Consider the following 26,995-nt stretch of genomic DNA (forward strand, 5'->3'; position numbering starts at 1 on the left):
AAATTGAAACACCTTGTTAAAGCCCACTGTTTGTGAAACCAGTCCATAGCTTGGACTTTATCAGTATCTTACCAGTCATATTGACTCCATAAATTCCTTAGGATCAACACTCAAACCTTTTGGAATACCATATCTCAATGCTCAAATCATCTATAATGGCAGTTGATGTGCTGTATGCTACATAGATAATAAACCAAACAAAATAAAATAAAACATTAAGTAATGTTTAAAATTAATTACCCAGTGCTAATTTATATTAGAAGAAAACAGGAAACATCACTGAATACATAATGATGGGCACTGTGTCATTTTAAATAATCAAAAGTATTAAAAGCTACATAAGGACCTTTTTATTTTATTGTGTTACATGTTCCCATGTGTTATTAAAACTGCCTACGTATTGTGTGTTTATTTATTTATTTATTTCATTTTGACCACTTTTTAAAACATTTAGATTGCCTTCTCTGCCTCAAGATGGCTTCACATTTACCCGCATGGACCTCTCAGAATTACATTTCCCATCATTCTCCTGTTCACTGGTAAATTCATCTTGGTTACTTATGTGAGCAGGAGGATGATGGGAAATGCATTTCTAAGAGGTTCATGCGGGTACAGGTAAAGCCCTATTGAGGCAGGGAATGCATTTTAAAAGTTTAAAAAAGTAGTCAAAATGTTAAAAAAAAATTTCAACCATATACACACTTACATAAACAATAAAATAAAAGGGCCTGTATGTACACTTTAAGCTCTAGCTGTTGGCTGTGCATCCCCAAACAAACAATCCCAAAATCAAAATTGACATTTAAAGCCATCTTTCACCTGGCCCTATCATCGAAACCAGATTATTTGAATGTTTGCTTAGTCCATGTCTTGTATACAGTAGATACACATCGAAATGACTTGAGCTCACAAACACCCAATAGAAACTGGGAATGCTTTCGTTTATGTTTCATTAGTGGCAATGTAATTACACATGAACTACTACTGGATTTGCAAACTTACATCTGTCCATGATAATGCAACCCCCATTTCTGATGTTTGGGGGTGGTTTAAACAGAATACTCCAAGTTTTTTTTTTAAGAAAGCATTGCATTTACTTGGCCTTGAGCTTGTCTGGAGAATTCCATGTGCTGGGACTAAAAGCATTCCTCATTTCATTCAAATCATGTGACAATGTAACATTTTATCTGTCTAAAATATGTGTATGTGGGGCTAAGAAACAGTTTAAGCCAGTGATATGAATTTAAATAAATCGTCTCTGAACAGTTGAAGAGATTTAATTAATCAAAATACTTAAAATATTTATTATTCATCTGAACACATTTTAATTTGTTAAGATCATTCATTTGGAAACAAGCAATCAAAAAGGTCTAAGTAGGTGTTTAAGAACCACTTACATTAAATGCAACATTTTATAATATGTTATGCAGGTTTTCTTATGATCAATTAAAAAGAGAGAATACCCCCACAACATGAATTTATTCTGGTCAGATTGGTCAGTTTTTGGTCAGCTGGCAAGAAGACAAATGCAAACTATGTGACAGTGCGTTGTTACCCAGTTAGTGCTGTTTATGATGCCACAAATTATTTTCTAGTCAACTAATATGGTTAAAACAGTTTGACCATTATATTAAATATTAATGGGGGTAGCTGATTTTATCAAAAAGTATTAAGTCATCAAACCCATGATCTAAAAAAGGTAACACTTTAAGTGTTGCTTACTAATATTTTATAAATGTATAATATATGTGTAATAACTATGTTATAGACTATTAATAAAGCATTATCTATGGTTTATAACCATGCAATAGCCATAAACAAAATTATGTTTAAACATCTCAAAGTATAATAGGTAGCTAAAAACAAGGGTGAAACAGGTATGCCCAGTCAGTTGTGAGTTTTATATTTCAGTGGACTGGTGCAGGAGATTCTCTTGAGGGCTTTGAACGTAAACTGAGAGTCTTCATCTCAAGATACAAACAAGTCACATTGGGTGTGTTTACACTACTGGAAAGTGACATTCTGTAACACTTTAACTACACTGTAATTACACTTTACATATATGGTTGTGTACAGACTTATTACAAAATGAAAATTAGTGATAGCTGCTAGCATATTTTGCAATTATATTATTGATAGTTGCTAGCTTATTTTGTAATTATAATTTCACATGGGTCTGAGCATTTACTATGTTACTACATTGTAACTACACATGGACTTGAATAACAGAATTGATAATTTTGACTTCTGTTTGAATTAGTGCAGCAACAGAAGGGGTGACAACAGCTAAAGTCACATCAAGTTCAATATTCTCCTGCCAACTTCCTGTTAAAAAGGGAAGCAATAGTTATGTCAATACACATTTCTGTCATCAGATGTTAACATGCAAGACACATTTTTTAGTACAGTTTCACCAAAAGCATAACGTATTCCAGTTGTGATTAGTGGAACACCTTTCCACAACTCTAGTTAAACACACCCGTATTCTAAAATGTATTGACATTCTTGTTGCATGTAAGTAAGTTGTCTTAGCTCTCTGATTTTAGGGCCATCAATTTTCTTAGAGGCCTATATAAGCCAAAACCAATTTGTGGATCATTTGGCTTCTGATCTTAAAGTAACCTGAGAAAGTGGTTTGCCAGACAATAGTAAACAATGAAAAATGCAATAATCCGAACTTTCGTTTCCCTCTGAAAATCTTGCTGAAGTGGCATTTTGATTTTGCAGCAAGTGACCCTCACATTGACTTACATGACAGCGCTTGAAAAAAAGAGGATCTCACACTATGTTTCTGCTAGTTTCAGGATCGTCCACCTGAATAAGAAATATGTGTGATAAAAATAAACACAGTGCCGCATGAGAACAGTTAATGGCTATGTAAAAAAGTTTCATTCTTTGGAAGGGTAGGTTTTTTTCTATTAGCAATTTATAATACAGAAAGGCACCTTTAAAAACATAAGGCTGTTTACTGGAGTAATATTGCATCCAGTAGAGTTTATTAACAAAAAGCGCCTTTAATAAAAATAGTTGCTGACTTCTGTCTATTAAGAAATGTAATAATGCAATAATGCACTGACATAGTCGACAAGACAGTGCTACAAACTCAACATGATTCATCTGTGAAATTTGGATATAAAGCCAGAGCCCTGATTACTGAATAGCTTCACCCGGACCAGCTCCAAAGCACCACTTTGCCTCTTGAAAAGTGACCCACTGTACAGCAGGTCCATGAAGATGGAGGTGGCTAGTTTAGCAGAACTGATAGTTATTCGTCTTCAGTTGGGGCTGGGCCTCCTCTCCTTGGTCACATGACTTTGGGTCACTGCAGGGTTCAGTTTCATTAGTGGTGGCACACTGGATGTTTTCATAGTCCTGTTAATAACAGCAAGAAAATATCAGTCACACACTTCTGTTTTAGAAGCAGAAACCTGGGTGAATGTTTGAATATGAAAATGATTTTAGCATTAATGGAACATCATAAAATGGTTTTCGTTAGAATCTCTAGTGCCCTTTTCTAATGTTTCTTGAAAGCAACTTCTTTATGGTGACTTCATAGTTTAAATAAACATTCTGGTGTTAGTTCGATATACAGTGCATACATATATACATATACTTCTGCATATCATTTTTATGTATGTTTAATCAGAAAAACCCACTAAAATGGATGGTCAATATTAGTATGATTCATGTAGACCACTGAGATATCTGTCAAATGAAACCTTGACTAATCATAATGAATTTTCAGAGCACATTTTATTATTGGTTGCATCTCTTACTGTACCTGCTTGGTTTGATCTCCCAGCAGTCTTTCAATGAGCTGCCCGATCTTGTTGAAAGATGGTCGTTTTGTTGGCTCCAAGTTCCAGCACATTTTCATGATGGTGTATCTAAAGCAATGGAAGGTAGGGTACAAGCATGTTTTCATAAATGGATAGCTTATCCCATAAATAGGGTTGCCACCTGTAGGACTGTTCTTTTTTAGGTTAAGCAGTTTTGTATTATTATTTTTTTTTTTTTACAAGGGTTAATTAAGAAGCAGCCAAAATTGTTTCATACCAGACTTGTTAGAAAATCTGTAACAATAATGCAAATTTGTTTTGGATTGTTATTGTCGATACATGTAGATGCTACTACCCACCATTCAGGTATTGCAAAGTCCCTAAACAATATGTTAAAATAAATTAGTTCTGCACTGTATATATATATATATATATATATATATATATATATATATATATATATATATATATATATATATATATATATATATATATAAACGACATTGTCAGTGCTTGCTAGTCTATTAACCAGTTTTAAATTTAAAGCATTTCAGTTTTAGCTTTACTGTTAAAGTTTTCACACAAAACAATACTGTCCTACAGTTACTATATGATACTGTGATAATTGCGCTGTTAATGAACCAATGTTAATGAACCATAGCTAAGTTTTAAAACTGAGAGTTAGCAAATGCCTATAGTTAAAGTGTACTACAGTTAGTAATCCTTTTCAATTACTGATTATTTGTTATTCTCTGAGTTGCTGCAGTGACACTGTATATGCTATAACTAGTTACTGTAAATGAGATACTGTTTTAGCAGACACATTTCATTAAGTAAACATGTCTTTGAATGTTTTTGAAATTAAAAGTAGAATGTGTTAGTGATTAACCATCAAAATCTACCAAGGTAGTAAATCTGAAAATTTAATACCAGTCAAAATGTTCAGTTATACGGTACATCAGTTGTTTAAAAGCATGACACATTGGCTGTAAAATAATTCTGAGTATCATAAACAGGCTTTTCAACCTCAAATTATTACTCATCAACACAGCTACTTGTCTCAGGTAAGATTAGCCTCTAACCTACCGTGATATAGTTACTATTTTTCTAGCTTGCAAGTTTGATTGCTAGAAATTTGAAGGACACAATACTGACTGTGTATACTGCATGGTTATTGATTTGCACTGAGATCTAGTGGGATTGTGTTAAACTGTATTACAGCATACTTTAGTTTTGATAGAGCTAGGCTGACTGAGAAATATGTCTGGGTTTGGTCTGTGAAAAAGGTGGTAACCATACTCATATCACACAACTGCTTGCATGCACCATATTTTAAATATATACACAAAGTTCATAATATACATATATGGCATATGTATTTTCTTTGTATTAGTGATTTGGCAGTCTAAACTTGTTACTAGGTCATCAGATACATTTTTAATGGTTGTAAACTCACATACACTTCAATGTCATTTTATAGGATTTTATTGAAGTGACTGAATCTGTTTTGTAGCTATTTTGTAATGACCACAGATTTGTAATTCAAGTGGAACACCACAGGTGTAACATCTATTCCTTTGGAGTTAATAGGCATTTCCAACCATTATTTTAAAGTGTAATGGATTCATTCATTTAAAAAGAGAAATTAAACTATTAGTACACTGTGAAGTACAAGTGACAGCATTTTTATTTGCATCTTAATACATGCAGAAATTCTTCAATATCTGTAAATGGCTGAGTGTTATATTTGGAGAAATATGGTGTTTTACACAATTATCAGGATATCTTTTGCTATTCTTCATTTGCTCATTATTTGTGGATAACACATCCATGGAACCACAAAGCCTGACGTTTCCATCCCTGTGTCCAAACACTTAATCAAAATGTACGTTTCAATGTAGGCTTTTCAGTGCTGTAATATTCAAACAAATAGGGAAGATCTACATATTGGTCTTCCGATGATAAACACTGCTTTAAAGCTGCATTTTTTTTTTACAGTAAAACATAATTGCTTTGTGTGTGTTTCTGTTAACCACATTACTTGTGTATCTTTTTTATAAAATATAAAAGAGGAACGTACTGTGTGATCAGGATCTCTCAGGCTTCATGCACGATCACAAATATTAAACAAAGCGTATTTTGATTATTTTTCTTTTTCTGGGTGTTTTTATTTTTTTAATTTTAATAAATTGTTTAACTGTCGATTAGACTTACATTTCAGGAGGAGCATAATCAGGTCTAGACATCTGATATCCATCTTTTACCTTCTTGTAAAACTTGCTGTCTACAAGCATACTGGGATATGGGCCCTTGCCTGGAAAAGAATATCTCTTATACAAAATCCATCCGTCAGTAATATGTCTGAAGGCCATTTTAGTTGTTAGGAGGTAATACTATTTACAGAATGATGCATCATGTGACTATTGTCCCTAATAATCATAATGATAATACTTTCCAAACCCAGTTCCTCATTCCCACTTGCTTTATAAATATTGTCTCTATGCAACATCTGTAATATAACCATCATGAATATTTAGCCCTATGTGTAATCATGGCTTCAGCTGAATCATGCTATTTCAACATTATGGGTTACCCACCCAAACACTTATTTAAAAAAATTAATTCCATAAAAAAAAGCACAAAAGAGATGCTAGCATTCAACAAAACTTTGTGTGAAACTTAAAGATCCAGCCCGAAAGCCTGTCTTACAATAGCAGAACCATGCATCTAATATCTAACTTTACCAGTAAAGATCTTGTATCATATATTTTTTGGGAGCCTGTTGTTTGCAATGATTATATACTGTTTTATATTTGTAAAGAAATGAAAAATAAAAAAAATACATCTGAGTGAATAGATTGTGATGTGGATGCAGTAATATTGACTTATGCCAAGTTGGTTTCACCAAACACATTTCACTTGGGTATTAAGCTGGATCCAAGACCAAGAGGTTCTGCTATTGACAGTCTGACAGATGTTTAAATTCTTCTAACAAGGAAGCTATCAAATTTAGGCAACAAGGGTCACCATTTTCCTCGCACTTTTAATAAAATCTGAATATGTTTAGTTATATATATATATATATATATATATATATATATATATATATATATATATATATATATATATATATATATATAATATTACCCAACATAAAACCAATGTCACCTTGCAATAATTGATTTTGAGTTTAAGTGTTTTAAAATAAAATATCGAACAGAACGAAATTTCAATGTACCATTTGTAATAACGAGAGAATTGGTCAGGGGTCTGAATACTTTTGCAAGGCACTGTATATATATATTTTAGCTCAAAGAGCCAGCTGCTCAACGTTTGGAGGTATTTATAGGTGTTTGACGCCATAACAACTACTTGTTATTTTTTATATTCAAATCCATGATTTATTCTTACATGATGTAATGGTGTTCTATATGTGACATCACTTTTACTTATATCTTTAAATCTCTATTAATTCTAATTAACACTATTTTATATAAACTTATATTTATATTATCATGCAATGCTGGCTCTGAGGATCAGCCTTGATATGGTCTCCCCAGCGTATCAGCATGCACAACTTTTGAATTAATTTTGTTTATTTAATTATTTTTAACTTTTATATATTTATTGGTATTAATTAGTTTATTATTTTCTGTTGAGTCCCGCTGGCATAATTGTGTTCAGTCTATTTATCCATTTACTTTCTTTTATTCTTCTATATGTTGCATTATCTAATTTAATTTCTAATACTACAAATTTTATATATATGTATGGAACAGCTTTCATAGCCAAATTACATCAACCTGTGGGTTGTTATCACTGAGAAGAAGAAGAGTGTCTCCATTCATATTTAAACCTATAAACACAGTCCTAAAAATAAATGTAAATTGCAAAATACACACATCATGTGTAAGCTTTCTACTAAGCACTACTTTACCCAATGTTTCAGAACATAATGCACAGTATTCCATTACCCAATGAGAAGATCTCCCAGAGTAGAATGCCGTAGGACCAGACGTCGCTCTGAGAAGTGTACACACAGTCAAAGATACTCTCTGGGGCCATCCACTTCACTGGGAGACGTGCCTGCAGAGCAATGTAACCAGAAATATAGTTCATTACAAACAGCAGCTGTCTGCCTACAGTACCTACAGTACCTCTTACCCTCAGCTCAACTGTGAGACGTTTTCCCCAACATTGCCACAATCATAAAACTACCAAGTAATCCAGGGTAAAGATTATTTCCACCTCAGTACACCTCATTTCAAAACTGGAAACGGTAGTTTAGTACAGCTACTCTCCTTGAAGAAAGCATCAAATTGGTAATTTCCAGATGAACAGGGGCTGCTTTCAATAATCACACTATAGAGCAGTGGTCGGCCTCCTGGCAGGGCTGTATCAAGGTCTGAGTGAGAGTAGAACTTAATTTTAATTTTACCACAGGGGGGCTGTCATGGAGGATTCTCCATATGACCTTCATATATTTCTTGTGAGAAGGCAGAATGAAGTGTTTTGCAATATTGATTCCAAAGTACAATACTTGCTGATTGTGATGATACATTTATGCCTCGCTATGGTAGCGGAATCATCATATGACAGATACGAATGCATAATAACATAAAACAAAATTCAAAAATAGCATACATTTTTTTTTTTTTTAATGCTTCATTGTGTTATAACAAATTTAATGAGAAAAATGACACTTTCGTTCTGTGATCAGCTTTAGAACACCCAATGTGATAAATGTGACGGCGATACGTAGATTTTTCTATCGCATCTGATTTTAATATTGCATTAATTATGGAATAAGCTGCTTCGCATTTGTAAGTAGTCTGGACATACATAGGTGGACCAGAATGATTCCAAATTTGCTTTGTTAATGAATTCAGTTTTCAGCAACTACGATGCATGTAAATATACTGCTAGTTCTAGTTGCTGCTTCATCGATTGCAGGAAGCACTTTCAAAGGCATTGAATATCAAAGGCATCAATAATTAAGAAATGGAAGGTAAACGGCTCCACCCAGAATCTGCTTAGAGCAGGCCTTCCTCCCAAACTGAGCAGCCGGGTAAGAAGGACATTGGTCAGAGAAGCCACCAAGAGGCCAATGACAACTCAGACATACAGCGTTCCATGGCTGAGATGGGAGAAACTGTGCATGTGTCAACAATAGCTGAGGTACATCACAAATTTAGCCTGTATGAATGAGTGGCAAGAAGGAAGCCATTTCTGAAAAAAAGCCCATGTAAAATCCTGCTTGGAATTTGCAAAAAGGCACGTGGAAGACTGAAAAGATGTGGTTAAAGATTCTGTGGTCCGATGAAACAAAACTGTAACTACTTGGCCTAAATGCAAAGCATTATGTCCGGTGCAAACCCAACACAGCACATCACCCCAGTAACACCATCCCTACTGTGACGCATGGTGGTGGCAGCATCATTCTAAGGGCATGCTTTTCATTGGCAGGGACTGGGAAGCCCGTCAGGGTAGAGGGCAAAATGGATGGAGCTAAATACAGGCAAATCCTTGAGGAAAACCTGCTTCAGTCTGCAAAATACCTGACTGGGACTGAGATTCACCTTTCAGCAGGACAATGACCCCAAGCACACAACCAAAGCGACACTGGAGCGGCTTAAAAACAAGTAAGTAAATGTCCTAGAGTGGCCCAGTCAAAGCACGGACCTGAATCGGATTAAGAATCTGTGGCAAGACTTGAAGATTGCTGTCCACCAATGATCCCCATCCAACTTGAGAGAGCTTGAACAATTTTGCCAAGAATAATGAACAAATATTCCATGATGCAGATGTGCAAACCTGGTAGAGACTTAAAAGACTCACAGCTGTAATTGCTGCCAAAGGTGGTTCTACCAAGTATTGACTCATGGGGTTAAATACTTATCTAACCAAGACATTTCAGTTGGTTTTATTTTTCATTAACTGTTGTTTCACAATAAAAATGATCTTGTCTCTTTAAAGTGTTGAATAGGTTGTATAAATCAAAGAAAAAAAAATCCCATTTAAATGCATCAAGATTTTAGGTTGAAACACAACAAACTGTGAAAACGGATCACAATTGTTACTTCTTTTGTTACTGTTTTTGTTTTATTGACGTGGCAGTAATTTTTGGGCGGGGGTGTGTGTGTGTGTGTGTGTGCGTGCGTGTGTGTGTGTGTGTGTGTGGGCGGGGGGGCATTGCAAGTGGCTCACCGTCAAATTGAATTGCCGCCCACTGCTATAGAGGCTTGACTGTGTAAATACACACGCTTTCTCACTCACATTTCCTTTCACCACATAGCTGGAGTCGTTCATGATGTCTCTCGCCAGCCCGAAGTCACAGATCTTAGCAACTCGTCCGTCAGTTAGCAAGACGTTTCTCGCGGCCACATCCCTGTGAATACACTGATCACAAAACATACAAATATTAGATCACTAAGGTAACCTGACAAAAAGGTCCCATTTTTTAAACATTGCTTGCCCATCACTGACGGTCGAGATATAAGAATTTATGAAATTAGTAATCAAGATTTGATAGAAAAGTCAACATTTCGATTACATTTCTGCTGCAAACAGATGTGTTGATTTTTATTTTTTTTTTAACAATCTATAATACATTAATGCCTGGACTGTGCTTATTATTCTAAGAACGACATTTGAAAACCGGCACAGGGATGCTGCTGGAAAGAAATCTCCCAGGAAAAGTCCCTGAAATAATCCTTTTCAGACTGGAATTGAAAACCAGGCTGAAGCTGACAACATAGCATACAATACCAGCTGCAGCTTGAATGAAACTAGTACAAGATGAATGGTAATCCTTACATTCTTCTCAGCAAGAAAGTCCAGACCTTGAGCAACTTGATAGGAGAACCTGAGTAGGTCCTCCATGTCCAGGGACCAGTTATCCTCCTGTATCTCATCACACATGGAGACTGAAAACAGAGAAGCGCCAAACAATGGTCACACTAAAAGACAGCGTATTACAGAATCTCACTAGGGAATACAGGGATCTTTGTATTGATATAAACTGTGGGGGAAGTTAGCTGCTGTTTTTAATAATTAAAATAAGAAAACTAACAGGTGGCACAGAGTGAAACTATTGTAGAAGCCACTGTTACTGAACCCTCACTGTTCAAATGCTGCTGTACATATTTTAAAGTGGTTCTGTTATTTACCTTGAGCAGATCTGGAACCAGTAAAACTTGACTTCATTTGCAAGTAACCATCCGAAGAGGAGCTTGAAATACCACTGTCACTATAATAATATCAAAATATGGAATCAGTGACCATTTGAAATGGCTACCCTTTAAAGGTTTGACAGGGTGCTTGTTTGTTTTTGTACAATTGTCCTCAACAATTTTCATCTTCAATGTATACTAAAGTAGTAAAAAAATTGAAAATTGATGGTAATATTGATGGTAAAATTGAGAGTAATAAAAAAAGCATTAGCAGTATTTTTTATTTATTTATTTTTTAAAATTCTCACTTTTAAAACCATGGAGTCTGTGCAATTGATCTATACAGTGGCATATCTAAATAACACTTCTGAAATAAGCTCATACCTGTCATTTTACTTACTTTCAATGACTAAAATACAAAAACTCACATACACTGTTATAGATGTTGGTTATCACAAAGTTAACCAATTAGCTGATTTTTATTCCAACTGAGCTCTCAGTTACTTAACTAGACCCTCAACTGATCATTTCCTTAATTAGACATTTTAAATGTTGTTCAGCTCTTAAACAGTTGCAATGTTAACAATGTAACAATGTTATAAGCTAACTTGAAATAGGCAACTGTTAACAGCTGAAAATAATTAAAAAAGTCTATTTAAGCAAATTATCAGTCCAATTAAGGGTCTAGTTAAGTAATTGAGAGCACAGTTGGAATGTAAACTAGCAGACACAATGGGTCCTCAGGACCGGTTTGGGAACCACTGATCTAGATGAATTGAGTAAACACCCTTATCTTTTAGTAAAAATACCTTCTCATGTACTTCTTGTCGATGCTCAAGTTTTTGTAGTCACTGCTCTCTTCCAGGATGGGCTCACTGACCGCATTGGCTAGAAAACTTTTTGTCTTTTGCCTGAGGAGATTCAGTAGGTCTCCATAGCTACAGTATTCAGTGATAACAAGGACTGGGCCTAAACAATTTGAAAACATGTTTATTTGTAGGGGAAAAAAATATTTAAAGACTCAAGAGTTACTTAAATACTGATTTTTAAAGTCTGTTTTGATTGTTTAACTTATAACAGACCAGCTAACTAATCTCCAAAGGGTATATCTTTTTTTTCACTTTTTAAATTTTTTTTAAAACACACACACACACACACACACACACACACACACACACACACACACACACACACACACACACACACACACACACACACATACACCGACCTCCATGTGTACAGGCTCCCAACAGATTTACTATGTTCTTATGATGTCCCAGGTGACTCAGGATCTTCAGTTCTGACATCAGGGCCTCCTTCTCATCCCAATGGGCACTCGCTATAAATATATAGTAATTAACAGGTCTAATATAGTGCTTATACGGGTAGCTGGCTCTAGTCTAGTTTTATCTTTCAAGCTACAGTTTGCAAATCCACTTACGTTTAAGCATCTTTACTGCTACTCGAAGCACAGTGTCTTCCTTCCCAAGACCATAGGCTGTTGCCTCAACAACCTTTCCGAATGCACCGGCACCCAGGATCTTTCCTAAAAGAAATGAAGCATGGCCACATCTTTCAATTCCATTCATTTAAACATCTCAGGTGGCATAGCTGCTCACAAATGCAAAGGGACACGGGTATGTGAAAAATAACAAAAACGTATCTTAATGTGTAACTCCTGAGAAAAGATTGTTAGTTTATGTGTCCATTTTGTTTTCCTATGACAAGAATTGTAAATTCTACATATTATATATTTTACTGAATATGTGAAAAAGTTCCCATGAAAAAAACAAAAACAAAAAACTTGCTAACATAAAAAAAAGAAATAAACAACTGAAGCCTATAATTACTGGACATCTTAGTTGCTGCTAATTTTGTACAATAGACAGATGCAAATGTTCCACTGGAAAAAAAGAGGTGTTTATACAATTGTTCTCACATGCAGTGCTCAACATCATGACTACGCTGCCTTCCTGTTTTCATTAAGAACCTCGGGAACACTTTCCACAAAATGTCTCTAATTACTGTACATTTACACAGTAGTTACTTAGTAAATACATGCATACTTACCCATAATTACAATGCTATTATTCATGGTTACAATGTACTTAATGTGTAGATGTTTTCCATGATATAACCCTAACCCTAACCCTAACTCTTTTCTGATACAATTATGTACTTACAAATACCGCACAAAAACCATGTTAAGTGCATTGTAAATATGAATAATAGCATTGTAATTATGTGTAAGCACAAATGTTTTTTAAAAGTGTTTTGAAAGCCCTACCTAGGCGTAGCTTTTCCCTGGGGAACTCCCATTTGACATTGTAGGGAAGCTGGATTGGGTCAATGAATGTATAATTGTTCCCATCACTTGCTTCAATGATCTTCCAACGGATTTCATACCTGGGTTTCTGAAATCCGAGACATTGCAGTACAACCATTAAGGGAACTTTGTTGTGACAGGTTTGATCAACATTACAATGAACGATAAGTAGAAGTTTTTTTTGTTGTTTTTGTCATTATTTTTTAATTACATTTTTAGACATTTTATAAACTGTTTATGGTGATTGAGAAGAGGACATTCCAAATACAACACTGTGCACCTTTCAAAACAACATATTTCATAGGTGTATAGCAAATGGCACTGCATGATAAGTCATCTTTTTGTTATTGTTTTGTTAGCTATAACTTATAAGGATCTGACCTGTTTGTACTTGTATAAAAGGATCATGAGAAGAATCAGGAAGAAAGCTGCCATAGCTATGGAAGCTGTGAGAGTCAGCTTGAACAGCTCATCGTTGACTAAGTAGGACCTTTCTGTAAAACAGATGGTTATGTACAGTTAACACAGCACAACAAGAAAACAAAAACAAAGCAAACAAAACAAAAAAACAACAACAACATTGTATAACTCACTGTAATTGGCTTGGAGCTTGCTTTCAACTTCATTCCAAATTCTAAGAACCTGCCCTGAACAGCTTTCTTCATTTCATTCCTATGCACACATGCAGTATATCCACAGCATGGAGAAGTGATGGATAATGCAAGGATCGGCTGCACTGTAATTCACTCTTGTGATTATTCATATGTATTTCCTCATTCCTCATTGTTAGCTAGACTCATTGTAAGTTGTTCTTTATTAATTTAAGAATTGTGATTGGTGACTGTTTTTATTTCATGCTAATCGCAATTTGACATTCCAGTCTTAATAAAGTGTTAGCTGTCAGCTAAAAGTTGTGAATACTGTGTCTTACTGTACAGAATGAGTGGCCGATACTGTGCGCTCCCTTTGGGCTGGAGGTTTATATCTTTAAATACTTGTTTTAGAATTAAAGTTATACCAACTGATGGGAACGTTTTCTGTCTGTGGACCCAAGACTTGCTTATTTTGGTTCTCTGTGTTTAACTCTTATGCTAGTATTTTAATAATGGACACATTTAAAATTGAGAAATAAAAAAGGAAGTTACATCTTTTTTTTTTATATAACCACACTTTTCAAAAATTATTGGCCATAAAAACATGATGTTTTCAATGCGCTGTTATTGACCTGTTAAGCAGCAATACATGCTATCATGTCATGATGTAGACCTTTAGAAGCACAAGTCTTACAAAGTTATGCCATTGCAGTTATAATACAGTGCTGCTGAACTCAACTGTATTTAGACTATAAACATAAAAGACTATAAGTCTTTTACACTATAAACATTGGTGAGGGACAATTGGAAATTAAGATAAAGTCACCTAGGACTCACCTATGACTTCTGTCAGAATTGATGCATGATCTTCTCCTGCAAAGTTTGATGCCAGACATTCCACAGTCATCCTCTCATTGAATGTCCCCACGGTCACAGAGCTCTCAACCTCAATGTTTCCATAGGGGGCTGTTTGCAAGATGATAATATTTCCCCTTAGCTCCTCAATCTTTCCTGTGTCATTCTCTGTGCAGCTACAGGGCCAATAAGAATAATAAAAAAAACACAAATTCAGAATGTTTGGCAAAGTATTGTTTTAAAATGTCCAGTCCTACAATAGTTACCCTACCTTTTGTTGCCTTATAGCCTGGAATTAAAATGCATTAAAATATATATTTTTAAAATGTATCTACAAATCCTACCCCACAACTTCCAAGTGAAACAAATTCTAGAAATTTGTAGAAAATTAATTCCAAAAATAAAAACTGAAATAGCTTGGTTGGATAAGTGTCCACCCCCCTTATAATAACAATCCAAAATTAGCTCAGGTGTAACCAATCGCCTTCAGAATCACACACCAAGTTAAGTGGCCTCCACCTGTGTTAAATTGTAGTGATTCACATGATTTCAGGACAAATTCAGCAGTTCCTACAGGTTCCCTCTGTTGGATAATGCATTTCAAAGCACAGACTCAACCATGAGCACCAAAGTGTTTTCAAAAGAACTCCAGGACAAAGTTGTTGAAAGGCACAGATCAGGGAATGAGTATAAAAAAAAATCAAAGGCCTTGAATATCCCTTGGAGCACGGTCAAGACAATTATTAAGAAGTGGAAGGTGTATGGCACCACCAAGACCCTGCCTAGATCAGTCCGTCCCTCCAAACTGGATTACTGAGGAAGAAGGAGACTGGTCAAAGAGGCTACCAAAAGGCCATTGGCAACTTTACAAGAGCTACAGGCTTTCATGGCCAAGACTGGTCAAAGTGTGCATGTGAAAACAATATCCCAAGCACTCCACAAATCTGGTCTGTATGGTAGGGTGGCGAGAAGGAAGCCATTACTCAAGAAAGTCCACATTCAATCTCATTTGAAGTATGCAAAAAACACTCAGGAGATTCTGTAGCCATGTGACAAAAATTTTTGTGGTCTGATGAAACTAAAATTTAACTTTTGGGCCTAAATGCAAAGCTTTATGTTTGGTGCAAATCCAACACAGCACATCACCCAAAGAACACCATCCCTACCGTAAAGCATGGTGGTGGCAGCATCATGTTATGGGGCTGTTTGTCATTGGCAGGGATGAGGGCACTTGTCAGGATAGAAGGGAAAGTGAATGGAGCAAAATACAAAGAAGTCCTCAGCAAAAACCTGCTGTCCTCTGTAAGAAAGGTGAAACTGGGATGGAAGTTCACACAGCCAAAGCTACACTGGAGTGGCTAAGGAACAAAAAGCTAAATCTCCTTGAGAGGCCCAGTCTCAGTCTCCCAGAGTGACCTAAATCCAATTGAAAATTTGTGTTGTGACTTGAAGATTGCAGTCCATCAGTGCTCCCCAAGGAACATGACAGAGCTTGAACAGTTTTGTAAAGAAGAATGGTAAAAATGGTTGACAAATCTAGGTGTGCAAAGTTGGTAGAGACCTATCCCAAAGACTCACAGCTGTAATTGCTGCCAAAGATGCTTCCACCAAGTATTAACAAATGGGGGTGGAGACTTATCCAATTATGATCTTTCAGTTTTGTATTTTTAATGTATAATTTTTGTCTTAATAAAACCTTTTTCCCCCTTAGTGTGGAGTATGGTGTGCAGGTAAGTCGAAAAAAAAACTTCTCATTAGAATGCATGAAATTCTGAAGCACTCACACAACAAAATGTGAAAAAAGTTCAAGGGGGTTGAATACTTATGCAAGCAAGATATTTCAGTTTTTTTATTTTTCTTAAAAATATTTCCCAACATAAAACCAATGTCACCTTACAATAATTGATTTTGAGTTCAAGTGTTTTAAAATAAAATATCAAACAGAACGAAATTTCAATGTACCATTTGTAATTCAGTAATATGAGAGAATTGGTCAGGGGTCTGAATACTTTTGCAAATATATATATATATATATATATATATATATATATATATATATATATATATATATATATATATATATATATATATATATATTGTAAGGTACCAGGGAGGGGGTTAAAATCCTTCCCTGCTAAAAACCTTGTGAGAATGCACATTTGGGTGTTATGGGGTTTAATTGTGTAATTGTTTTAATGATTTAGTTAATCCTCTGCACCTGGTCATAATTATAAATTAGAGACAGGTGCAGGGTATTTGGGAGGCAGCCAGACTGATCGGGGCTGCTGAGTGAAGAGCCCGACTGCGTGTGTGTCCAGTCGTATTGAAGGTGAAGTGCTGAGTGAAGAGCCCGACTGCGTGTGTGTCCAGTCGTATTGAAGAGAGTGTTGAGAGAAGCCCGTTTGTGTTTTGGTGTTTGTCAGGTAAACGGCTTAGCCGTCCTGTGTGTGAGTCAGGGATCGGCTGGTGTATAGTGAGAGCTCCAAAACGGAGTTAGGTGTTTATTTCTGTTTTGTTTTATGTTTATTAAAAGTGCGCGTCAGCGCTAAAGCAATTCCGTTTCTGTGTCCTGGGTCTACTTTAAAAGGGGCAACGAACTCCGTGAGTGCGAGGATCGTTTACAATATATATATATATATATATATATATATATATATATATATATATATATATATATATATATATATTTAATTACTAACTGTTAATTTAAATTAAAAGGTTGTAGCCCTTCCTCCATGTTGGTCTACTGAAAAGTTATTTATCCCTAGTTGTCAGGTGCCTGTCATGAACTTATTTAAACAGTGATGGAGCTAAAAAATGACTTTTCTACCTTGTTTTGGGGTAAAAGAGCGACTGTATTTAGATAATCTTTTGTGAGGATCAATAAAATACATTTCCATACCGTTCTTGGATTCCTGGACATTGGTACCACTGAATGGTGGGGGCTGGGTAACCAGAAGCTTTGCAGAGCAGCTGGTTTGTGGTATTCTGAAAGCGTACAGAAGCAACAGGCTTCTCTGCCAGAGGGATACGAACACAAAAGCCAAATCAATAACCATCCACAAAGTTAGCACACAAACATAAAGTTAACGAGTTAGAATGTGATTTTGCATTTTGTCAATTGTCTTAAACTTGTTTCATGATTTACAATGTAATTAAATTATAAAAAAGGGTAAAATATGACTATTAAAATAAAATATAACTCACGGTGTATTAGAATGTGAAAGGTAACTGATGAGTTTGAGTTTGCGTTTCCTGTGTAGAATGTGTACTGGCCTCTCTCTGCTGTTTTCATCCTGTTCAGCTTCAGAACAGACTCATACCTGCATTAAACACACAACACTGGGATTACAACCCCTTCCTTACACTGCAATGACCAAAAAATAACCAAAAGAGGAACATGTCTTCTTGTAGTGGTTGATGCCAGGTGCTTGTTTTGCCATATCTTGTAGTCTACTTCCTCAGGTGCCAAGTTCTACTGCCTACAGTTAGTTTAAAGTGGTTGACTAGGCAAGATATCAGCGGTTTTAGAACTGGCTATGCATTCCCGTAGTTCACACAACTGCAGTTTTTTAAATAATAAAGATGTAGTAGCTTCAGCAGTTACCAGAAAAAGTTGCCAGAAAGTTGTTCTATGTTTGATGGGCATATACCTTGATGTAGGCTTTGCAGCCAAAATGTTGATTTCTTTCTCAAAAAAATTTGTAAACTTTTAGCGGTATGTTTGAGTGGGTGGCTTCCTTTTTTCTTCGTTGATGGGTTTTTTTTTTATCACCAAAGGACACTTGGCCTCCGAAATAAAAAGCAAAGAACGTTTTAATACTAAGGTTTTGTTTAATAATATAAAGGAGGCGGTCAAAACCAGATGAGACCATACTATTTATTTGCCCTTTCAAATTCAAACATATTATTTTTTGGCATTACATATGTACTGTATTTTAATGGACTTCATTTATGACCAACTCTTGATGTCTTGCTGTTAAACAAAAGCAGTCCCTTTTGACCCACATTTTTTAACCAGCTTATTTAAACTCCAATAATTTGCTCATGGTTTACCACAGAAGGACAGAACACAATCCTGAAATAAAGACCGGGTTGGTAGGACTATGACAACCAATCTAAACTCAATTTGGAAGCATTCCTTTAAACAAAATCTAAATTTTAAATAAAATACCTGTTGTTAAATCTGTGAAACTCTTCTTTATGAACTGAAACATTGTGTGACCTTGGTGTATCCCATCTTGATTCCAATAGTGCAGGATAGGCTTCAATCAGCACCTTGAGCTCCAGATCCTCTCCCTCAGGAACCTCTAGAGTGGTGTCGTGCTGGGGTGACAGCCTCATATAGCCTTCCTCTGCACAGGAACACATTGATAGACACTTACTGCTGAAATATCTGCACAGGAACACATTCATAGACACTGCTGCAACATCTGGACAAGAACACATTGATAACTTACTGCTGAAACATCTGCACAGGAACACATTGATACACTTACTGCTCAAACATCTGCACAGGAACACATTGATAGACACTGCTGCAACATTTGCACAGGAACACATTGATAGACACTGCTGCAACATCTGGACAAGAACACATTGATAGACACTGTTGAAACATCTGCACAGGAACACATTGATAGACACTTACTGCTGAAACATCTGCACAAGAACACATTGATAACTTACCGCTGAAACATCTGCACAAGAACACATTGATAACTTACCGCTGAAACATCTGCACAAGAACACATTGATAACTTACTGTTGAAATGTTTGTCTTTCAAGTTTATTTTGGTGCCACTTTTCTGTCTCTTAACTGCACTTTCATTGTACTGTGCGAAAGCATATACAGTGCAATTTAAAAACACGCTAGCAACTGTCTACTTTTCTCATTTTGTAATTAAGCATGTTGCTGCATTATACCCACACAACCAGCTGTGCAATTACTGTGTTATTCCAGTGTAATTACAGTGCAGTTAGAGACTCTGTATGTAAAGTGATACCTTCTTGGGCATCATGGGTGAATAGAGAATGAAGTTACACTGCAAAAATCTGCACAAAGTGGTAAACAACTGGGAAAATAAAGTAATTTAGCCTGACTCCAAAACATGGTTCTCTTATCTAAGTATCAGAGAAAAGCAAACCTTAAATGGATGTGGCATTTTGTTTTGAAACCACACTTGGAAGATATACAGAATTGAGTGCACTATTGTCTTTAGTCTTACCTACAACTTGCAAATATGTGGTGGAGCTGTTGATGCCTGCCTCATTCATGCCTATGCAAGTTATATTCCCTGTGTCTGACATGTTCACAGCAGGGATTTCAAAGATGCTCATTATAGACAGCTGGCTTCCATCGTATTTTGCTTCTTCTGACACTTCAAAATTCTGCAAAACAGATTTTTGTATATTAAACCTCATCTTTATGTTATGCTTGTGTGGGCTTTAATAACATCATTCAAATGTTTATTTGTGTGCAATGATTCAAAATCGTGTTCATTTTCATAAAAAGACAAAGAAACCAAAACATGGATGGACTAACTGCTACAATTACAATGGTGCATTACACTGAATTGTGGTTTGATGATATTTCAATTGTTATTGGTGCTGAATAACAATGAATTAATATATTGTAGAAAATTAGATTTGTTTTGCACGCTTGTGTGCACCCTGGTGGGGTTATATGTAACTGGGTACATGTTTAGTGGTATTAAAGGATGCAGGACCTTGTTAGGCTATTTGTATGTATTTCTATACGGAATGTTTGTTTTTACCTTGTGACTTTCACAAGTGGCTGTGCCACAAGTAAAGGAATCCAGTATCAGTTGATCATGGCATGTTGCATTTGACAATGCTACCATTATTTAAGCAAGAACGAAAACAGTAGAGTGAAGGAAGTAGTTTTTAAGGTTTGACTACGTCAAGTGAGTGCAGCAGAAAAACAAATACAAGTGTTCAATGATGTTGCCTCAGAAAGTGAGCGTTTCAATAATGGAGTGACCCTAAGATTTTATTATTTAAATTGGATTGCCTGCAAGTTTTAAGACTTTTAAAGACACACGTTATGCTACAAAATACAGGTAAATGAAATGTCAGTTCCAGTGAATAGAAAATGCAGTAAAATGAATATTCAACATAAATTCAATGATCTATGCTATTAGACCAGTCTGTAACATCTGTCTTAATACTGGTAATTACTAGAATTCAGTGGAGGTTCTTAGGATTTGGAGGGCGTTTTTTACTATTATATTATGCCTATATTTAAGGATTTGCCACTTGTTAGTTATCAGGTGGATCTAAAATACCGTAACACTGAGCATTACCATGAATCCTACGGTACAGTATATGCAGTATTTACAGTAGTTACACACCTTGCCTGCTGAATGTTTCCAGGTTACATTGTAATTAAAGTTTGGGTTACTTGTGGAACAGCTGATTCCAAACTTCTCTCCAACAATGCGCACATGCTCCTGACGTTCAACCGATACGTATGGTGGGAAACGTAACTCTGGAAACAAGATAACAAGTCGTCAACATATGATTTCCCTTCTAATGCATACTATACACCTGTATTGTATCAGGTAGTATCACTGATATTCAGCTATAGCTATTGTAATCCACATTGTGAACTGGCCAAGGCCTGTATTAAATAAAAACAAACAATAAGTGTCATAACCATTATCATTCTATTTATTTATTTCTGATCCAAGTTTAGACAAGGGCAAATGACATTACAGGTATTGCTTTTTAAATTGTACAAAGTTGCCGTAAAAGGAAGACTTACTCTGATAGACAATGAGGGAGAATGTCCTTGAGACTTTCTCAACTCCATTCTTCATGGCTACGCAGACATAATCACCGCTGAAACTGGGCTCAACGTTTTTTATGGTTATACCGCTCTGTCTATCCCCAGTGTACACCATTCCACTTGGGACTGAACTACCATTTTCCATCCTGAGGGACAACTCTGTGACTCCCGGATCAGTCAACAGACAAGGCAAGAGAACATTCACTCCTTCAGGCTTCATAATGTGATTATTGTACGTCCCTGATACAAAGAAGATCTTGGGATCTGCAAAAAAGTTCATGAACTATTTATTGTTATTGAATTTTCATTTCCATTTGTCTACTTACGGAAGTTTTTTCCTCTTTGTTTCCCCTATGTGATACTACAGCATTTTACTGACAGATTATAAGGGATTTAAATACTATGGACTGTTTTTAATCATTTTATGGGATTAGGTCTGCCATCCATCTTCTCATCAATAAAGATTTGCTGTATACTAAAGTGATAGCCACTGAGTGAGGGTTGTAGATACGGATAGTGAGAAATGCCACAGAAAGATCTCCTGGGGCACCCACACACAAACTGGACCCTTCAGTACTTAAATAGATATTGGAGTTGATATTAAGTGAGCAGTATATGTAGAAACATTATAGGTGCTCCCAGAGCAGGTGATGTAAAGATTGTGTGTCTTATAGATGCTCCAGGAGACATCTATATTTCCAGAGTATTTGTCACGGGACAAATCGACAATCTGCTGATGGCAATCTGCTAACCTCAGGTTATTCCTTTGATTTCGCTACTTATTCAGGACAGGATATTGAAAGTAAGTCTTTATTAAGGAACCATTAAGATTTATTTCACATTAGTTATGGTACCTTTCATATAAACATGCACAGAGGTAAACAGATCAGTGTGGTTCTGATATGCACACTTGTAGGTGCCTGTAAATTCTGCTGTAGCTCTGGTTGTGAAGGTGCTGTATTTTCCATATTTCTTCTCCAGTTTCTGGTGTTTTGCCAGTCTTGTGATCCAGGTCACATTCTCATTCCCCTCACAGTGAAGGCTCAGCTGCTGCCCCACATCCAGGACTATTTCTGAGGCATTTGGGTTAATAACTGGTAGGTTCAAACCTATAAAGAAAAAAAATACGTTATGTATTTACTGGTTTAAAATGTGTTATGATACCATAGATTATGAAAGTGCTGGAAAACATCTCTATGACATGCAATGCAATCTAGAATAAGAAAAACAGTCAATGAGCTCTTATGTCAAACATACTGCAAATCATGTGTTCTTTACCTCTTTTAGTAACCCCCCTGACACTGTAGGGTTGGGGGAAGTCTACCACTTTTCTGGATACATTTCAAAATACAGGTTTATAACCTAGAGAGTCCAGCAGTTATACTGTAGTTTGCCTTTACTACTGATACTGTACGTGGCATATATTTCTGTGACTGTGGATGGAACATACATTAACAAAAGTATTTAACAACATTCTTGTCCTGTTCATAAAACTGTGTTATTGAGTGTAAGTACAATGTACCTACACTGTTTTAAATGTACCTGTATTCTCTATTCTCCCTACTTTATACTTAAAGTGTAGGAGAAATGAGTTTTTCTCTGAAGGAGCAGGAGAGCTCACTGAACACAGAAGCAGCCTCCGAAACATTAGGTAATTAAATTCCGATTTCAATTCCTGTTTACATCCCGCTTCTGCTTATACCCTTCATCATGAATGATTCAAGCACTCTTCAAGGCTCTCTCTTTACTGGGTTAGATTTATCAAGACATGCTGTTCCTTTCCGTCTACTCGAAGGCACATTTACTCCCAGTGTTTTACCTTGTGATAATAATACATATTTTTGATTATACTGTTAATATATATGACAATCTGAAGGTAAGCATATCAGTTACATACCCTATAAGTTATGGTGTGGGTATCTCATTGTTTGAAGTTTGGGAGAGAGGATTTCCAGGAACAAATCCCTCTTCCCAACATTGATTACTGACATAATAGTCGTGCACGTCAGTCTTCATTCATGTATTAATACTGAACACCACATTGTAGCTTTAATGAACAGACTGTAGCTTGTCTTTAAGAGGGTTAAGACGATTTCATATTTATTTTGCAATGTGTGTGACTAAGAAGTGAAGACTATTGCAATCCAGTAGTAGTGTAGAGGTCAATAGCTTTAGGTTACCTGTCAATTACTCTTCAATCAGACTCTTCTTAAGAAATGCGCTCTTTGAGCTCTGAAGTCATCTCATAAATATGTCCTGATTTACTATACAGTCCACCACTGTTGACTTTGGACAATACTAATCCCAAAAAGATTAACAAATTAGGAACCAATCCCCCATATAGTTGAGTCCTAGTTGTTCTGATTGTCAAGTTTTTCAAGTGTTAAATTGCACAGAGATCAAGTAAAATTTGGTCTTAAAAACAAAACAAAAACAGATGTACTGCCATTTGATACACTTATTAACAATGAACTGCCTTTATTGTTTTTACACAAATAAACAAATAATCCTGATCATGTTTTAAGAAAGTGTCCTTGATTTATAAGACATCCACAACATTAAAGAAGGATCTGCCAGGTTAATAACAACATTTTATGACACTATTTCTGGTTTAACCTTAGTTTTAGAAATTACATTCGGAAGGTTAGAATCCCAGTTTCACTCTAAAACCAGAACCTCTAATCCATCAATCTCTTCTAATTACTACTTAATGGTAACACAATCTCAGTAAATAAAAGCATAGTACAGTACACAAATCAGACATACCACTATAGAACACAAAGAAATACACATGTGCATTTAAGCATAATACAGTACAGAGAAAAAGTTTGTGAACCCCAATGATAATTATGGAAATAGTTTTACCATGATAGCTTTCTTGAATCAAAACCAGTCTTTTCTTAAATATTCAATAGGGTTTATATTAGCCAATTCCATGTCTTTTGAAACAAAATGATGTATGAATTAGAGAAACAATGAGTAATTAAAATTTAGGGTATGTGAAAAAGTGAACCCCAGGTTTTATCAGCTCAATTAAGGGGATAATTAGAATCAGGTGTTTAAATAATTAGGTATATCTTCAAGGGTGAGTTTGGGAGGCCCCACCCTATATAAAGATCAGAAACTTTGGTCTTCACCATACAGGTGTGTGGAAACACGTCATGCCGCATTCAAAAGAAATCTCCGAGTACCTCAGAAAAACAGTTCTTGATGCTCATCAGTCTAGAAAGGGTGACACAACCATTTCTGAGGATTTGGGGCTCCACCAATCCACTGTCAGACAGATAGTCTACAAATGGAGAAAATTCAAGACCACAGTCACTCTACCCAGGAGCGGTCGTCCTACCAAAATCTCTCCAAGAACAAACCAAAAAATCATCAAGGAAGTCACAGAGAACCCCAGCGTAACATCCAAGGATCTGCTGGCCACTCTTGCCTGGCTAATGTGAGTGTTCATGACTCAACTATCAGAAAAATACTGAACAAGAATAGTGTTCATGGAAGGATAGCCAGGAGGAAACCACTGCTCTCTAAAAAGAACATTGCTGCCCATTTGAAGTTCGCCAAGAGCATTTAGATGACTTAGAAGACTTCTGGAACAATGTTCCCTGGACAGACAAGTCAAAGGTAGAACTTTTTGGCCTCAATGAGAAATGTTATGTTTGGCAAAAACTAAACACTGCGTTCAAACAGAAGAACCTTATCCCAACCGTCAAGCATGATAGTGGAAGTGTGATGGTTTGGGGCTGCTTTGCTGCCTCAGGCCCTGGACGGCTTGCTGTCAGTGACACAACCATGAATTCTGCACTGTATCAGAAGATTTTAGAGGAGAATGTCAGACCATCCGTCAGTGAGCTGAAGCTGAACCGAAAGTGGATCATGCAGCAAGACAATGATCCTAAACATACGAGCAGAGGTACAAAAGAATGGCTGGATAAGAAGAAATTCCGCTTTTTAGAATGGCCTAGTCAAAGTCCAGACCTAAACCCCATCAAAATGTTGTGGTAGGACCTGAAGCGAGCTGTCCATGCAAGGAAGCCCTCAAATGTCACCAAGTTGAAGCAGTTCTGCAAGGAGGAGTGGGACAGAATTCCTCAAAACCGATGTGAGAGACTGTCCAACAGTTACAGGAAACGCTTAGTTGAAGTTATTGCTGCTCAAGAGGTGCCACCAGTTACTGAATCTAAAGGTTCACATACTTTTTCACACATGGATATTGAATGTTGAATCATCTGTGGATAAATAAATGTTGAAAAAGTATCATGTTTTTGTGTCATTTGTTTAATTAGGTTATCTTTATCTATTATTAAGACTTGATTATAAGATTGAGATCTAATAACATTTTAGATTTGAAATATGTGAAATATGTGAAAATCCTCAGGGGTTCACAAACTTTTTCTCAGCACTGTATATTGTGTAGCAATATTTGAACTTTTTACTTTCATTGACAAATAGGCATTGTAAATGTATTATGAAACATACATTGCACAACCAGGTCATTCACTTCAGTTGAAGCACACATTGTGCTGGACACATTTTTCCTGTGCATGTAAATAAGTTGTGGTGCACAATGTTATGTTGCTGTGATTCTGAAGATCCTGTGGATGAATTTGGTATGCTTCGCTGATACTTGTGAGCCTCTGGTCTGAAAGCACAACAAGGAGCCTTTCTGGGTGAATCTGTGTTTATTAATATAAAATACGAAAGGGCCAGCTTACTAGGTTTGTGCATCAGTAACAAGTTTATGCCAATATCTATGAGGGAAAATATGCAGTATGATCTCGTATACACCCTTAATTGACCTTGTATAGTTACAGTTTTACATTGTAAATGTTGTTTTATTTTTTTACAAAAAGGTTTGTTTACTATATTTTCTAACTAACCTTGAAACAATGTAAAGCAGAATCAAATTATTAATGAAATGTTTATTTTTGTTGAGGTAAAAAAAAAAAAAAAGCTCTAAGAATTGGGAACTATAAACCCTAATTAAAATTCTACATGAATGTAAACATAGTGCCAGCACTGACAAAACCAATACAATTAAGATTTTTTTTAAAACAATGTACTAACAAAAAACTTCAAAATGAATCATTCACAAAATCTTTGTACCTCAGGAATTGTTCATTTTTCAATTGTCTAACTGAATTGGGACAATATCCTAGTAATTGTAAATACAATTCAGGAATTCTACATTTACTGCAAAAAATATGTTTAAAAAGTTTTGTATCAATTGTAAGAGATTTATAAAACCCAGAAAACATGGACAGATTAAAGTTCCTGTTTGTTGAATTTTCACATTTTGCATTTCCTTAAATGACTTGCATAACCAAGACGTTTAAACAGCCTGCTGATGTCATCCTCCCTTTCCCTTAAACACTGATAATGACCATTACAGTCTCTGATTTGCAATGTTACAGTGCTGGAATGCACTATTCAGTATAGTTTGGGGTTCTGCTTCA

The 26,995-nt window shown here is 35.9% G+C and overlaps 1 protein-coding gene across 1 annotated transcript in view; it reads right to left on the minus strand.

The window, feature by feature from the left end:
• Positions 1-1,760: 1,760 nt before the first annotated feature.
• Positions 1,761-26,995, minus strand: part of LOC121324524 (macrophage colony-stimulating factor 1 receptor 1-like) — a 29,266-nt gene continuing 4,031 nt past the window's right edge. The window contains exons 2-21 of the mRNA XM_041266521.1: positions 22,391-22,645; positions 21,513-21,800; positions 21,100-21,236; positions 19,954-20,116; positions 18,900-19,080; positions 17,933-18,048; positions 17,628-17,742; positions 14,708-14,901; positions 13,659-13,771; positions 13,239-13,365; positions 12,393-12,497; positions 12,180-12,290; positions 11,761-11,920; positions 10,949-11,028; positions 10,596-10,705; positions 10,056-10,178; positions 7,754-7,865; positions 5,994-6,093; positions 3,782-3,887; positions 1,761-3,372 (exon numbers count right to left, since the gene is read on the minus strand). Of these exons, the coding sequence (XP_041122455.1) occupies positions 3,250-3,372; positions 3,782-3,887; positions 5,994-6,093; positions 7,754-7,865; positions 10,056-10,178; positions 10,596-10,705; positions 10,949-11,028; positions 11,761-11,920; positions 12,180-12,290; positions 12,393-12,497; positions 13,239-13,365; positions 13,659-13,771; positions 14,708-14,901; positions 17,628-17,742; positions 17,933-18,048; positions 18,900-19,080; positions 19,954-20,116; positions 21,100-21,236; positions 21,513-21,800; positions 22,391-22,645 (2,819 nt within the window). The 3' untranslated portion in view covers positions 1,761-3,249. The remainder of the gene's footprint in view (positions 3,373-3,781; positions 3,888-5,993; positions 6,094-7,753; positions 7,866-10,055; positions 10,179-10,595; positions 10,706-10,948; positions 11,029-11,760; positions 11,921-12,179; positions 12,291-12,392; positions 12,498-13,238; positions 13,366-13,658; positions 13,772-14,707; positions 14,902-17,627; positions 17,743-17,932; positions 18,049-18,899; positions 19,081-19,953; positions 20,117-21,099; positions 21,237-21,512; positions 21,801-22,390; positions 22,646-26,995) is intronic.

Source organism: Polyodon spathula, chromosome 12, assembly GCF_017654505.1.
Source record: "Polyodon spathula isolate WHYD16114869_AA chromosome 12, ASM1765450v1, whole genome shotgun sequence".
Classification (NCBI taxonomy): domain Eukaryota; kingdom Metazoa; phylum Chordata; class Actinopteri; order Acipenseriformes; family Polyodontidae; genus Polyodon; species Polyodon spathula.